This window comes from Ambystoma mexicanum, chromosome 6q (genome assembly GCF_040938575.1).
Source record: "Ambystoma mexicanum isolate Mex_15411 chromosome 6q, UKY_AmexF1_1, whole genome shotgun sequence".
Taxonomy (NCBI): Eukaryota; Metazoa; Chordata; class Amphibia; order Caudata; family Ambystomatidae; genus Ambystoma; species Ambystoma mexicanum.
In genome coordinates this window covers 271,759,371-271,776,384 of record NC_090937.1, presented here as the reverse complement: position 1 = coordinate 271,776,384, position 17,014 = coordinate 271,759,371, and the positions used below count along the sequence as shown (strand labels likewise).

The 17,014-nt window shown below is 44.3% G+C and overlaps 1 protein-coding gene across 2 annotated transcripts in view; it reads right to left on the bottom strand.

Annotated features, from left to right (window-relative positions):
• HERC3 (HECT and RLD domain containing E3 ubiquitin protein ligase 3) overlaps positions 1 to 17,014 on the bottom strand; it is a 1,960,519-nt gene that overhangs the window by 202,308 nt on the left and 1,741,197 nt on the right. For both annotated transcript variants that reach the window (XM_069630741.1, XM_069630742.1), the window contains one exon: positions 10,321 to 10,387. In XM_069630741.1, the coding sequence (XP_069486842.1) occupies positions 10,321 to 10,387 (67 nt within the window). The remainder of the gene's footprint in view (positions 1 to 10,320; positions 10,388 to 17,014) is intronic.

Below are 17,014 nucleotides of genomic sequence, written 5' to 3'. Positions count from 1 at the left end.
TAGACGTCAGTGTTAGCAACATTACCTAAACTAAATTCAATACGAACGTTGGAATATTATTAAAGTGAATATTGTTGTTAATTGTAGGAACACAAAGGAATGTGGATCTAATTTTGGAGACAAGATTTTGAGTGGAATAAGCCTTGATGAAGGATTGTATCCGAAACGCGTCGGCTATCAGTTAAACACAAACTGTATAATAACATACTCAAAAATCAAATGGGACTGTAATATGGAGCAATAACTTAATTTAAGAAATTGTAATAGAAGTTTATAGATAGACAGTGGAAGTCACATTGAGTGTACCTCTGGATTGAAATTCTTGAATTTGTTTTGGCAAAAGTAACTATTAATTGTTGCTATACTGCATAAATTCATTTTTAATTTGTTTTGTAAGTTTAGCTTACCAAAGAGTATTTAGAAATATTTGTATTTATGACTGAATGCATTGTAATTATTACTGAATTAATGAAAGGTTGTGGGATACAATTTTGTATTATCCCACACTACAAAAGCTTAGGAGGTCCTGGTGCCCCATGAGAGTGCATAGGGGTTACTTGTTGGAAACGAGAAGATTGCAAGGTGTTATACAGACTGGTCTCCATGGGCCTGGAGACAACACCCCTGTGCACCACAAGTGAATGTACTCTATTTAAACCATTAACATAGGACAACTTAATACCGCATACAGTGACTTAACCACATTGTAGTGCCCCTCAACGTATGGTAACACGTCGTCTCTCTTTTGTTTTACTTTGATGCCATGCTTTTCTTACAGAATGCAGAGCTGAAGTCGTGCATCCACCCAAGACCCGTGTGCAAAAGCAAGCCAAGGGGAATTGTAGAGGGGAAGTCTCTCCTTTGATGAGGCCAGATCGGAGACACCCGTCCAGGAGAGGGGTGGGGGTCCCAAGAGGGCCTGCAGCAATAGTAGTTGAAGAAACCATGCCAGGAAGCAGAAGCAGCCCACAGTTGCAGTGACTGTGGAGTCGGGAAAGTGAAGCTCCGTACTCCAGAACTAAAATTCTTTGCTGGTAACAGTAGCTATCTTTCTTATCACTCGGGTGCATATTTGAAAGAGATAAACGTGTTCCTAGAAGTGGGCAGTCTGACTGACACAAGAAATGTAACATGCAATGAAAATATCAAAGCTGAAACACCCGCGTGTTGTAAAAGCCTTCTCTTTTCCCATTGTTAAGCGTATTCCGATGCCGACCCGTCGCGAGGCTCTTATTAACACAGAGAATGCTGCCAGTCAAGCTCCTGAATCTTAACTGACTCTCCAGAAGAGTTACAAGCACAGTTTTCACATCTTGAGAAGTTGTGCATGAAATGTTGTTTCCCTGAGTACTTTGGAGGCTAAGTGCTCACCGAAAGGTGGGGACGTGTCATTTTGAAGTGGCAGTTCAAAGGGAAAATGAAACTGTGTGCTTAATTTAGTTTTTAATAGAAAACTGATCTCTTGTAACATCCCAAACAATGAAGCAGAAGTTATAAAAGTAGAAGCTGAGCAGAGAACAAGTATGGCCCAAGCCAATAGAGCAAACCCTATTACATCATATACAGCTAATATGAGAACTGAACACTATTGAGTAAGAGTTGTTGAAGCTGTGTTACCCCAGAGACTTCCAACACTAAGGGTGGCAAAGGTTATTCAAGGCTGGGAAGAGTGGCACTCCAACCTTTGGGACAACCACTGAAGAAACAGTATCATTGAAGTGGGGTAAGGGGACCTTATACTTGTTCAAAATAACTGTAGTTGGTAACTACAAGCCAGAAGGAAAGGCAAAGAGGCTGCCCTCTCTTACCCTATGAGAGAGAAGAGTGCCTTGCCAACCTGTAAAGGTTGAAGAAGTCGGAATTTGACTAACCTTGTAAATTGCAGTAGCAGCAGAACTGTGGTTGCAAATACAATTGTCAGAATTGTAGTAGTTGAATGTAGCAGAAGCCAAACGTCAACTGTGGGGCAAGGGAGCCTGCTCTCACAGTTTCATCAAGGGAGTTGCTGGAGAGAGAGTAATTCCTAAGCAGAAGCATCCTGACAAAACTGTATATAGCAGACGCAGCAAAAGCTGTAAATTGAAGAGTTGTTAAGCAGAAGTGGCATTCTTGACTTCAACTTTGTTCATCTCCTGAAGAGAGGCTATCCAGGAATCCCATTGGTACTGTTGTTTTCTTTGTGGAACTTGGAAAGGGGGATCTTTTCATCCAGCGAAGAAGAACGGCTAGCAGTGGATTTTTATTTGTGTGAACTTTGCTTCTTTGGAACCTTTTCAGGACTTTTCTTTTCCTTGGAAGAATTGACGTTGGGACATTTCTGGGGTAGCAAAATCTGCCCAGGACAAGTAGAAGTCATTCAAGACACTGGTTGTTTGGTAACCTTTCATTTATATTGATTTCAATGTTTATGTTTAGTGTGAGAGTTAGTATTGTGAATGCTAGGAGGTTTCCTTTAGTTCTTAGACTAGGTAGGGAATCCCCTGGTTGAGTAGGTTGTATTGATTATTTTTTGTTTAAAATAAAATGTTGAACCTTTAGAAGACTAAACATCGTCTTAAGTCACCCATTGTTGACCCCTCACAACAGGTAGGTTGTCAGAGTAGTAAGATCCCAGTTTGACTACTTGAGCCCAATCTGATAGAAAGGAAGAAAACCACCTAAATGACCCTAACTCGGTTAGTCTGGAAAGAAGCATATTGAAGTCAACAGTATCAAAGGCCGCTGACAAGTTGAACATGACTAACATGCTCATGTCTCCCATATCATCCCAGACAGCCACTAAGGCGGTCTTGGTACCAAGACCAGACCTGACCCCAGAGTGATAAGCGTCAAGGATTCCGTTTTCTCCTCGAAAATTCCAGAAATCTGTATCATTACAACCTTTTCCAAGATCTTTGACGGCCAGGCCGGCAATAGATCGGCAATTGGAGAGCACGTTATGATCCAATTATTAGTTTTTTAACAGGGGGTAAGATATTTTTTTTTTTATTCTTTTTAGATCTAGGGGTATGCAGCCTTGGGTCAGTGAGGCATTAAGAAAGGAAGTAAGATAATCTTTCAGACATGAGGAATGTTGTTTTATGAGAAAGGCCGGTATAGAGTCAGTCACAGGTTGTAGGTCTAAGTTTTTGGATCAGTGTTTTAATATTATCCATATTGACAGAAGTGAAAGAAAAATTGGAAGATGGTGGAGAAGGCAAGGGCATGGATTCTGTAATTCGTGTAAGAATTTGAGGATTAGATAATTGTATGTCACTGCTTGAACGTATTGGAGTTGACTTTATTGTAGAAAAATGTATTGAATTGGTTTGTCAAGGCAAGGGACGAAGGTACCCTGGTTGAAACACATATGGGGGGAGTTCAATTTTTTTATTTTTATTGTAGCAAATAGTTCCTTTTACCTATTTCTAGTGACATCCATTTGTTTTCGAAAGAACTGGGACTTGGCTGATATGATTCCTTTTTATGAATGGCCAATGATCATTTGGCAGCCTGGAGATGTAGAGAATCCCTGGTTTTGAGACAGGTCTTCCCTTTCCTGCTGTGTTTTATTTGTACAGGCTCCTTAAAGATTCTGAATACTAAGGATTATTTTTGCTCTTGAGCGGTTTCTTGATTTTCACTGGTGTATTCATATGGCAAAACCTCTTTAAAATTGATACAGTGGTCTTATAGTAATCACTGCTATTAAGGTCGGAGGAGAAAGCAATTAGATCACTAGGTTCAAACAATGTCCAAGATTGTGAGAGGCGGACACTGTAAGTAATAAAGGATGACGAAGCTGAAGTATATCGTTAAGCTTAATACAATCTGGGTTATCAGGGATATCACACCAGCTATTGAGCCGACACAGAATAAATAAGTTGGAATGCTGGAGAGTTTTAGATCCAAGCTATAGATCCAAATGATCTGAGAAGAGACCAACAGGGCCGGGTGGCCGGTAACAAAGTACAAAATGGTTAGAGTTGGTTGGTTAGAGGGACAGGGTGCATACATAGATTTGGGATAACTCATCCCAATTCAGACAGTGACAATTAGACAATATAAGTGAAAAGAATAGCAACCCCCTCTTTCTGATGCTCAGGATTGTGCCACAATTTGAAAGTCAGAAGGAACAAGCAAGTGAAAGTGTGCAACAGAGCTAGCAGAAAGCCACATTTCAATTATAAAGAAGAGCTCTGCCAAGGGGGGTCTGGCACCTACAAACTTCAAGCATTATTACTGGGTGACACAGGCTCACTTCTTGTCATTCTGGTACGAGTCAAGGCCCTGCAGACCCCATGTACAAATAGAGAGGGCCATTGTGGCCCCCGCCTTGCTTTAGATAACAAAGAATCTTGGGTGCAAAAATAAGAGGTAAATATTGTCTCTGGTAAATGTATGGTATGGTGTAAAATAGCAGACAAACTGGGGGTTGAAAAATTGTACTCCCACTTACTCCTGGCCAGGCACATTCGTGGGCTGGGGGTCATAAGTGAAGAAGTCTATCGCCCTAACTGATAAGCTAGGCATCAGCGTGCTTGGGGACTACAGATGTTACTTTTATTTCCTTGGAAGTATTTAAAGAAAAAGGTGGAACCACCCCCCTAGATATACTCATATTTTTGAGTCAGGAATGAGTTCAGGGCCTTTTTTTTGACATTTCCATGCCAAACCACCCACTTTCCCGCTATTACATGAGGTTATTTCGGCTCAGGGGGAGGGACGTTTGCTCTCGCAAATCTATGACAGACTGATGTCTACGATCCTGCAAACAGGGGACAATTCAAAACAAAGGTGGGAGAATGCGCTGGGAATGAAACAGATGGAGGCCATGGGCATACATTACGGGCCAAACCCGCAGCATTTCACTCAATGCTAGATACAAACAGATTAATTTCAACTTTATGCATCAGACCTACTATACACCCGCTAAGTTGCATAAATATTTTCCTGAGGTTTCACAGGAATGTCCACAGTGCAAGGCCGACGCAGCCGATTTTGTTAATGTGTCCTGGCGGTGCCTCCCGATTACAGCGCTTTGGGGGATGTCCTTGTAACACTATCAGCAGTTATTAAGGAACAAGTGGAGGCGGACCCCTTGGTAATACTACTGGGACAAACTGTGGGATTATGTACATAGGTCAGGATATTGCCAGGACTACACTTGGTTTTAGCTTAAATAACAGTGGCGATAGCTAGGTGGAAGGGGCCGGTGCCAACAAAATGTCAATGGCTTGAAGACATTGCATATTGTCATCATCTTGATGTAGCCTACATGTGTACACTGCCATTACATGCACGCTCGCCAAATATATGGGGACCATATGTACAATATCTGTTGGCCAACACTGTGTCACCTTCCTCGCCGGATCGTTGATGAGGGATACAGACGACATATAGCTGCTTTGCACTGGGACACATATGAGTTTCTTGCTATGGTTGAATCTGACTGACACTTTGAATTGTCAGAGGACGCTGAAAGATTCAAATGTCTCTTACACAAACTCTTGTTCAAAAATCAAACACTTGTTCTCCTTCACAATATCCTTCTTGATAAGGCAAAATGTGTCTTCCACAAAACACAAGTTCATAAACCAAGGACAATGTTTTCTTTAAAGTACAAGGCAAGTCTTAGCACATCATACTTATTCTTCAGTTGAAATGCTTTTGTCAGAATAGCACAATAACTGCCTTTGATGTTGTAACAGCTTGTGAAATGATAACACAAGTGATACCTTCTTTCCATGACACCTTTCTGTCACAACAACACTTCTTCAAAATAATCTTCTTCTTTCCTGGTATACTCTCCTGCCAGGACTAACTACTAATGGTCACTTTCCTGGTTCACTTTGCTGCCAGGATAAACTCTTATAACTACAAGTAATTTCAGTGACAATGGCCCTCATTACGAGTTAGGAGGTAATTCCATGATAAATCCACTGAAAAATGAATTACTGTTACCGCCACTTGGTCAGGTGGAATTGCCAACTGATTACAAGAGGGGGTGGCGGTGTATTTCCCCATTTATTTTGGGGCTTTTTTGTGGAATTACCGCCACAGTAATTCCGCCAATTTGGCAGATTTTTTGGCGTTGAGTGGGAAGATTTACCTCCAGGGTTTTGCTGGGGGTAAATCCTCCACTCAAAACTAAAAATCATAATTTGACGTAGTGGTAAAATTGGCGGTAACTCAGTTCCTGCCAATTTAACAACTTACTGCTCAACTCGTAATGAGGCCCAATAAATGTTTCAGAGTTCTCCCCACCAGCATCTCTTGTGAGGAAGACTGCACACTGGTAGCCTCTTTTTATAGTCTCTTGGTTCTTGACAAAGCAGGTTACAGGTTCCCTCAAACGGGTGTCCCCAAAAAGGAGGATTGCACCCAGGTTGCCTTCTGATATCTTTTTGATCACAACCTCTTGGCTGTGGCAATGCGGATGACAGTTTTCCCCAGATAGGTGTCCCTTGAAAGGGGAATTGCGCCCTTTCTGCATCTTCACATTATATGTTCGGTATTCAAATATATTGGGCATGGCCCAATGTCCTGTTCGGAGCATCGTAGGGTCACCTTTTATATTAGGCCAACTCACAGGTCTTCTCTGACCTCCTGCTTTCTGCTGCCAGCTACCGCTTAAATGTAGCAGTCTGCGGAGCTCCTCATTGGAGCTCTCGCAGCTCTGTGGGGTCTCTGCTTCCTCTTCTGCACTGGAGCGGTTTACGTTGCATTGGGAGCTTGGTTGCCATGAGACTGGGCTTCTTCTTCACCCGCCGGTGACAACGCTGCTTACTGCTGCACAAACTCTGCAATGCCGTCTGCCTCTTCTGTCCGCGTCGGCTCCAGCTGGCATTCTTCGGTCGGCAATCCCGGCCAAACATGGCAGTCTGGGTGGCTATAGGCTCCTTCTATGGAGCTCACATCTCTCCGGTTTTACGCCTGCTCCAGTGGCTGCCTCTTAAACAGTACATTGTTTTCAAGGCCCTATGCTTGGTGCATTGTGCCCTGCATGAGCAAGGGGCAGAGTACTTACGTGACAAGTTCACCAGCTATTTTCCCACGCGGCCACTAAGATCGGCGGCTACTGGTCTTCTGGTAGTCCCTTCCTTCCGACGCGCTTGCATCGGAGGGCAGGCTTTTTCAGTAGCCTCAATTGTGGACTAGCTTCCCCCTGGCCATGAAAAATCTTTCAAATCCTTGGGCTTTTTAGAAAAGCGCTGAAAACATACTTGTTTGATTACATTTCTCTACCTGTGGATTTTGTCTCTCCTCTCCGCCAGAGCCAAAATACCCTTGGGTGACTGTGCGCTAAACAAGTTCACTTAACATAACAAAACAATCTTGGGTGTTTGGACTGCCTCTGCTACTGCTTCCACACCTTCCTCCAGGTGCAAAACATTGTGGGATTTAAATTTCCTGCTCAAGTGCCTCACACTACAACAACTAGACCGCTTATTGCAGTCAATGGGACCGTTGAACTTCATTGCGTTGAAGTCCCTCTTCCTCGTTCCAGTACCAGGTTCATTATGGGCTTTGTAGTGCATAGTGGTAGGACTCCTTTGATATTTAATTGGTTATGAGTATTTGATGAACTAAGAATTGTTAGAATCAGGGAATGTTATAGAAGATGTTTGTGATTTACCATTGGTGTGAGGACCTTTACCCAAAACAGAATCATGACAATTTGGCGATATCAGATGTAATTCCTGAACTCCAAAAGTACACATTTAACTCGGATTAGATTACTTTTCATAGCATGTTCTTTGGGTAGCTTCATGGGAGAGACTTGTACACTAACAGAAGGCCATCAGGTATTTGGGGCTTATAGGGCTTTCATCCTCATAAGAGGTTGAATACTGCGTCTCCCCTAAAGAAGTCACCACTTCCGCCCTGACAGCCATCTCCTTGCATGTGATCCTTCCCCATGATACCACCCCCAGGGTTAGGGTCAGGTAGCAGCTGCCTTTCCCTGGCCACATGGAAGGAGACTTTAGGCTGGGATTCAGTAATGGCTCCGCAGGATTCATCACATTGACCAATCATTTCATTTCCTTTCTCCCTCTCATTCTTCATCACTACCCGTTTTCTATTCCATTCCTTCTTGGCCCGAAGCTCATTTGGAATGAAATGTGTGTTCTTTTATTGCTTCCAGCCCTCCACCTTTCCAATCTCTGCACCATGACATAGCTTTGCTCACTATGGGCCTCATCACGAGTTTGGCGGTAACCCCTAAATGTGGCGGTAACGCTATTACTGCTGCATTTAAGGGTCCGCCAAATCATGGGTTTGGCAGGAATTACCCCCAGCTCTGAGCTGGGGGTAAATCCGCCACGATTTTGCCGATTTTGAGCGCTATTACCGCACACTAATACCGCCGGCGGTATTAGCGCCGAAAATTCCCCATTGGGCCCAATGGGGAATGAGGAATTCCCGAATGGGCCAAATGGGGAATGGGGACTTACTGTTCCACCAAACCCGTGATCTGGCGTTAATAGCCAGGGATACCGCCCAACTCGTGATGAGGCCCTATGTGTGCCTTCTAAATCACCAAGAAATGAATGGCTTAAGACAAACTAATGCAGTACATATAACATGGTTCTAACAGATTCCCACCCCAAAAGGCTAAAGGTTGCCGATATTGCAACTCAAGTAAAAATAAAGGAAGACCAAAGGGGTTATTTTAGGTATGCAGCCACTTGCACCATATTGGTAAATCATATCCCTCCATTTGAGCCCAAGGGTGTCACGACTCGCTCCCTTCGCTCCTGTTCCCACCATTTGGGGGCATGATTTGGGGTTTATTCCCTACTGGACTTTTCCTCCGAACTTTATGCTACAGTGCTGGGATGATTTGGGAGCGCTAAATCCCTATTTTCCCAGCTACTTCCCTTCCGGATCCATTCCAGGTTTTTGGCAGCCAGCATGCTTCTTTAACCAAATGACTATGCTTCCCAGAATGCCTGGCCCACTGCTCCACCTCCACCCTTGCAACACAAGGTTGGGTGGAGGATAGGTAACAGCTGTGGCGGCAGGTGCAGCAATCAGCACACCCGAGGCGTGTGCTCGTTAAGCAGCTTTAAAAGCCTCAGTCTTACTTCAGTCCAGCGCTGGTCATCGATCGCAGTGTTCCTGTTTTTGACTAGTCCCTGGTTCCTGGTTCCTTGCCTTTGTACCTACTTCCTTGTTCCTGTTTTCTTGTTTCCTCCGCCCTGAATTTCGGATTCATGCGCTAATTGATTTCTGCTCCCTTGATTTCCCTTTTTGTCTTCCTCTGTTTGCAGGCAGCAATTCTCAGTGCTTTCCCCTTTTAGATGCAGCCCAGTTTGTCTGTGTTCTATATTTCCTTGACTCTGTCCTTTGCTGCTGTTACCCATTTGCCTTAGCCTTCCTCTTAGTTTAGTTTCCTGTCTTTTCCATGGAGGGGTAGGGAGAAGTTTGCATAGGTTATTTCGTTTTTCTCTGCTCCTGATCCTTACTTTCTAGAGGATCCATTCCATGTTTTCCACTGCACTTCTACATTTATTTTCCCTTTGATTATTAGGTGTGGTGTGCGGTAGTAGCTAGCTCCTGTGTGAATGCTTATGTTTTCCTCACTATTTTGTAAACACTATTCCCACTTAGGTATTTAGTTTTCCTTCCATTGCTGTTCTAGCCTTTCGGGGTCCCAGTTTCTTCAACAGGATTCGTGGGCTAGCTGACATTCAAGAGGTTTATCTCGTCCTCGTGAGTACAGTTCTTAAGTTCCCTTATGTAATACCATCAAGAGTGTTAGTACACAGATCCTGTCATTGCTTGCCCTCCACGTGGGTTTAGCGCTGTCAGTACCTGTAACAGCAATTGGGGGTAAGGCGCTTGCCGACTTTCCTCGCGGTCAGGTGCTTACCCCACATCCCTTTTAATATATTGGTTTTGATGTCACACTCTATTTGCACTCCTGGGTTCTAGCATACCTGAGTCATAGTTCCTGGGTGCATATTTCCCTTGCCATATTCGCTGCCTTTGTACTCGCCTGACTAATCCTGACAAAGGGTCAAGAACTGTTCTACAAGAAGGTATTTGTACAAAAATATTATCGAGAACGTTCAATGATTTACCCCAAGTCGTTTCTCGCAAGAACCAGCTACTTTTGTCATTTCCAAATCCTCCAAATACAGCACATGAGCATATGGTATGAAAATGCAACTTTTCAAATCATAATAAACAATGGTGATTAACGTTTTCAAATGGCTGCACAAAAATTGAACAATGCAATTACACAGGACCTTCAGAAGTGAACACAATATTTAACAGCATTTGCACTGGATAAAAAAACAAACTACATGAATGAAACAGAGAAGTTCTTACTGTAAAGTTAAGGCAGTAGGTCTCTTCTATATCATCATCGGTGTAATCCAGAAGTTGCTGGAGACTCCTACAAAAAACAAATTAACATTGAAAACAAGACAACAGATGTTTCTACATCAGAATAATTTAAAACCTTGACTAACTGCCTAAATTGCCTTTAGTATGATCAAGCCAACTACTGGCCCAGTTGGTCTATAACTGGACACAACATGTAATCCAAGTGTGAGGAATATAAAGAAAACTACAAATACATTGACAGTTTCGTGCAGGGTCCAAAGACATGTAACCTGTCATGAGAGCAAAGGTGTTCTGAGTGTAAATGGAGTGATATCACACTTGCTGTGTTCAATGGTGGCCTTTTGCTTAGTGATAGGCAGTGTATGGGAAAGCTGGACTCTGTTTGCTACAAAGTAAGATAGTGCATATACAATGTTCACAAATGTGTTCCAAAATTACTATACACATTTTCAGTCTAAAAATTATATAACAAAAAGATAGGCATACATATTCAGAGATAGACATTTTGTTTGTAAAAGAGTTCAACTCCGGCAACATGAACAGATTGTAAAAGACCAATAAGAGGCGGAGTTGTGCCAATGGCACCTGATATACCATTTGAGCATGGCTGCCTAGCCTCTCACTTTCATTGTTCTCATTCAAACAGATGCAGGCATTTGTAGAAGACTAGCTAGGGCTGTGAACTATGGAATGGGCAATCCTTTGATATAAAAAACAGTAATTATTTTTTAATGTAAAATCCAAGAAAATACCCAAGAATAAAACACAGCCTTGGAACCACAAAAATATTTCTGGATGCATGTTTACTTTTTTAAACAAGGCCATAATAAAAGCATTTAATCTTATTGACTCCTTTAATGCTATCGTTATGCCTACAGAAAGGCAATGGGTAGTGGCAACCGGTGGCCTAGAATTCAGGGGTGTCCTGCTAGCGTGGTGACCTACCAAAGAAACAATATTTGCACCTGTGAAAGTGGGAGTGGGGGGTGCTGGGTGACGTGTGGATAACTGTACCAATGATACAGACCCAATGACCTCTGGAATACATCATTTTTCGAGAGCAATTGTTTCTGGAGCTCAGCCCAACTCAACGAAGATGTTCAAATGCTGTTTGTGCCGGTATGTAGAAAGTGTCTTCTACCTATGCTCCACAGGCCATACATGTGAATAGAACACACACAACTGTGCCCCGCTAATTTTGCACCTCCTAACAGTGCAGCAAAAAAAATGACCAGAAAGTGTCAAATTTATGAGCAAGGAAAATTTTTTCCTAAAAGATAAAAATGCTGTCAAAAAACACCCGCAGTATCCCTGCAAAAAAGCAGGGGCCACAATATCATCCATGTAATTGGAGAAAATGGGATAGTGGGTATAAGGTCTTGCAGGCAATAGAGAGTGGGTTCAGGGAACAAGGGAGACACACATGGGGCCTCATTCCAAGTCCAGCGGTAACCAAGCAGGAAAAACCGGCAGGTTGCCACCGGACTTGGAATGAGTTACCGGCTCCGGAATTGCCGGAATTACCAGGGCATTACGGCCCTGGTGGTCCGGTAATTCCGGAGCCAGCATTCCGTTACCCCCACATTTCCGTGGAGTCCCATAGGACTCCACGGGAAAGGGGGCCGTGGAAACACCGGCACCATGCGGTAATGGTGCCAGTGTTTCCACGTTCGTCTGCGGCTGGTGGCGTTACGCCCGCCAGGTCAGACCTGGTGGGTGTAATACCACCGGCCGCAGAACTCATAGTTAGCCGGTCCGGAAACGGTGCTGGTACTGTTTTACTGGCACCGTTAAATCCGGACTGGCTAACTTGTAATGAGGCCCATTTTTTTTAGCGCTGTGGAACATGTGCGCTGATCTTGTCCATCAAGAAAACAAAAGTACAGGTGCATTGTTATGCAAAGATACTTTTTTTTGCACTACCCTGATTCAGACAGCCTTGGATTCAATTATCTCTTTGTAATTGCAGACTTTGATCCCCAACACAAGTTGAAAAAGTGAACAATTGTGTTTTAGCACAGACACTCTGGAGAAGAAGGTGCTTTAATTTTCTGTGTCAGGATGGTGTCAATGTACAAGGTACCAACAAAAAAAACGATCAGATTGTCTCCAGGGTCATTTAAGTGCCTTGGTCTAAACTCCCAAGACAAGAGAGAATGAGAAATGACTTACCGGTAATGTTCTTTCTATGGATTCTCCTCCCGCAGACTGCTCATTTCAACAGGGGTCACAGTACGACTCAACGTCGACTCCTCTTCAGTCCGCCCCACTCCTTTACTCTGGACCGGGATGTCGGCAGTAAATATTTTGCGTCACTGCGCCCCTGTACCTCAGTCCGCCTCCACCGAGCTCAGCAGTCATGCGTGGAGGATGAATCCATAAGGATTTGGCTTAATGAAAGCCAATAAAATGCATAAATCATTGCCTTTGTCATTTTTTGTTGTTGTGAGGGACAGCCACCATACTCAAAGCAACAGGCTGACAGTACACAACTAACAAGGAATTGAGACGTGCCTAACATCCAATCGTCACAACCTCAAGTTGTCGTCCCAATAGCTGAGAGCCAACATAAATGGCGCAAGACCACTTCATAGCGTGGGGCAGAATGGGAGGGCAACGAGGAATCTGTGGGAGAAGAATCCATAGAAAGAACATGACTGGTAAGTAATTTCTCCTTCAATGGATTGCATCTGAGAGAGCCTTAGACCAGTACAGAGTGTGGAGGTGGGATGTAAGCCTTCAGACAAGAAAACTCTGCAACACTGCTCTGCCGAATCAAGCGTCAGAGCCACGTGCCAGATCCAAGCAATAAAGCTTAGTGAACGTGTGGAGCGACGACCATGCCACTGCTCAACATGTTTCTCATTGGCACACCCCTTTACAATGAGGAGGATGTCGCCACGGTCCTGGTGGAATGTGCTCTGATTCCTGGTAGCAATTTCTTTCATTCTTTCTGGTAGCACTCTGCAATGCAGAGAATTATCCAGTGGGAAGTCGTCAGCTTGGACACTGCCAGACCTTTCCTAGATTCCACTACGCTGTTGGGAGCCCCTCCATCTTCTCACCCACACTTTCCCCCAGAGGCTGCCCGATTCAATCGACAGGCGAGGCCTTTCATGATGGCCGCCCTGCATGGTCCGGAACAGCAGCTGATTCTGTTCAGCCCTTGTGACTCCCGCCTGCTGCCCTGTGACTGGGTATATTTTCAATCTCTGAAGCTCTTCCGGAGCAGACAGGCGATCGCCGGCCCCCTCAAAGGGCCTCCATCTAAGGGCCATGACACTCCCTGACTGGCCTTGTCCGGGCCATAATCTGATTCGGGGGCTTCACACACTGATTCCTCCGACCAGTAAGCCTCCACCGCCCGCTATTAAAAGCCTCATCATTCACAGCGTTTCCTTTACCTTTTTGATGCACTCTCAATGCTGTTCTCACCCTCCTTGCACAGTGTTCGCCTACTCAGGTGAACCTACCTTAATTATTGGCCACATTAACCTTTAACTTTACTGCTGTTCTTGGACCTTGGCCAATCCTACCTACACTTCACTTGCTCATGCAGCTACTGTGTCCCGAACATTTTCACCCCAAATGCACCTTGCGAACATTTATTCTTGGACTCCTAACATCATTGCATTTCTAATGTTTCAATTTGTAACCTGACTAAATGAATCCGCTTATACTTGCAATCTGTTGCTGCTGCTGCTCTTCAAAAATGCGCCTTTGGAACTAGCTAGCTGAAAATCGAATCTAGCTGCAGTGATTTCTGCTTCTGGCCTGGCCTAAATTGCTGCTTTCTGTATGCCTGCTAGAATAACTATCAAATGTTTATGCTCTCTGCTAACCTCGCCAAATTCGAATTTAGGTGTTCTTTTAATCTGTGCATTCTCCATTTTGTGCTACATTTTAGTGCTTATTGGAAATTCGAATTTAGGTGTGCTTTTAATCTGTGCATTCTCAATTTTCTGCTGCATTGTATTGCTTTATTGGAAATTCGATTTTAGCTGTGCTTTTTAATCTGTGCATTCTCGATTTTGTGCTGCATTTTTGTGCTTTATTGGAAATTCGATTTTAGGTGTGCTTTTAATCTGTGCATTCTCCATTTTGTGCTGCATTTTAGTGCTTCATTGGAAATTCGATTTTAGGTGTGCTTTTTAATCCGTGCATTGATTGTCCTCCATTGCACAGCTCCTTCTTCTGTGCCTGCCTGGCTGCTAGGCCACTTGGTGAGTTTATTGTGCACTGTGCCAATCCCCTGTCTCCCCTATCTATTCAACTGCACATATCCTACCTCTCTCACGAAGTATGGAAGAAAAGTCAGGCCTACCTATTGCTGACCCCTATGTCTGTTAGGCAGAAACCTGTGCTGTTCCCTCTGGGACCACTGCAAAAGATTTAGGACTACAGGTGTTTGGCAGTAAACCCACTTGGTAGCAGTCTGTACCACACAGATTCACTTGGTAGCTGTGGCTGAGCAGTCAGACTTCCCTCAAGAAGATTTAGGCAGTATATAGAGTATTCACAATAGGTCAAGAGCACACAATAGAACAAGTAAACACTGACCAGGGATTGGTGTAAAAGAGATATAATTATTTATTTAAATTATTTAAAACCACATCTAGAAAAACACACAGGCACTAATAGTAAGCAATTCAAAAACACGGTCACTAAAAGATATACACTCCCTTAAAAGAATATTAGACAAGTCTTAAGTAAAGCCCCACTTATTTTCAGACAGTGGTGAGCGCTTAACGTAGATGGCACTCTAATAGTTCGTTTTAAAAAGGGAGAGAAAAGCAGAGAACAATTTGTAACAGATCCCAACACTTTTACGAGAGCAGAACAAGAGAGGAAGGCAAAGTAAAACCGTGAATTCAGAGTCAGTAGGCCGGATCCGCTTTAAGAGGATAGAAACAAAATGTGTCCAAGGTCACACGGTTGTGGTGCACAAAAGTCTTGTACTGGTTCAAAAATGAGTTGGATCACAGAAAGGGACCAGTTAGAGGGTCAAGACGGCCAGCCCAGTCCAGAAGGTTAAGGAGTTATTATTATCTTGTTGCAATCTTTAGAAAGGGAGGCCTGGCGGACACGGTACCTTAAAGTGGTGAGAACGCTCCAGCGGGGGCAGTTGTTCCTGGCAGCGGATGCAAGTCGTTGCTCCGTCGTGGAGGAAGACAGGAGTCCATTGCACTGCCAGGGAAGAAACCAGCCGCAGATTTTCTCAGGTACAAGGAGCGGTCCGTTGATTCGCGGTTCAGTGGTGAGTGGCTATCCGGCCGCCGGGGTGCTTGGCACGGGCAGTTCGACCACAAACCGGTCTGGGGTGCGAAGAAGGAAGGTAAAACTGGTTGTGCCCACCAGTCAGGGAAAGAAGCCTCTCCAGCTGGGAGATCTTCTCTGTCGTCGGGAAGTGGTGAGTCGGTTCCGCAGGGCTCCACCGGTGGTGTCGTCGTGGTAGGTCGGCTCAGCTTCTCCCTCGTCGGATTCTCAGGTCCTGTGGCGACATCTGAAGTTTCACTCCCCAAAGCCCTGCTTTTATGCAGCATACCCCCATTCATTCAGCCTAGCTGTCAATCAAACATGCTAAGTGGTGGGCCGGCCGGCTCACCACTTGGGCCAATCACACAAGAGTGCGACTTGAGTTACCAAGGTAACTCAGTCCAGGGTGCCTAAACCCCCTCCCACGCCCCATATGGTACCCTATACAGAGTGGCACCACCACTTTTGGAGGCTTCTGTGGAGAAGCCCGCCAAAAAGTGGAACAAAGGGCTCGACTTGGTTTGGAGTCACAGAAGAGAACACAAACGCCATTTTAGAATCGAGTCTTGGCAAAAAAATACCAACCGGAGAATTAATATTAATTAAATAAACCGGCGGTATGTTCGAGGCTATGAGAATTAAATAATTAAAGTTGGTAGCCTCGAACAATGGGAAAATCCCATAGGGAAATATTTGCGGTCGAATATAAAAAGTAGTTTCCACTGCCACCAGCCAAAAACTCGATCAGGGGGGACGGAGACGTGCCCCCTCGACTAACAGACCCCGGGGCAATCGAATTGCCCCGACCAGTACGTCCACAATATGATGGTTTGTACTGGTTTCTGTTAATAATTTGGGACTAGTAAAGCCAATGGTGACTTTACATGCCCTGGGAGACAGTAGTCAGTCCCAGGGTATGGAGTCTATGGTGGGGTGTCACTATGACACCTCTGTGTTACTGCACGGAGGGTGCTGTGTAACACACATAGGAAAAACACATGAGACCCTATGGAGTAAAGGACCCCATAGCCCATAAAACACCTTACCAGTCAAAGGAATACCATACATCATGTCCAAGAGTGGGAGAAAAAGAGTCTCACTCTTGGCAGGAGGAAAAAAACAAACTCCAGAAATCCAGTAAAGCTGCTGGGGGACTGACTAGGTTAGGAAATTCAGCCTAAAGAGAGAATTCTCCCTAACAACGTCAATGCCACTTCCAGGCAGATTATTACAGACATCCTCTCTTCTGCCCCCTCTCCTGACCTAGGGATCCCTCATCTGGTCTCCACTTCACCCATTAATGGTGGCACTAGGTGGGAAGTACACCTGGCACCTCATTCTCTAGGTGTATCAATGTCTATCACAATGGCACTATCATGGCCCAAGGTTCTCAACCTACTTTTCTCCTTCTAGACCGGCG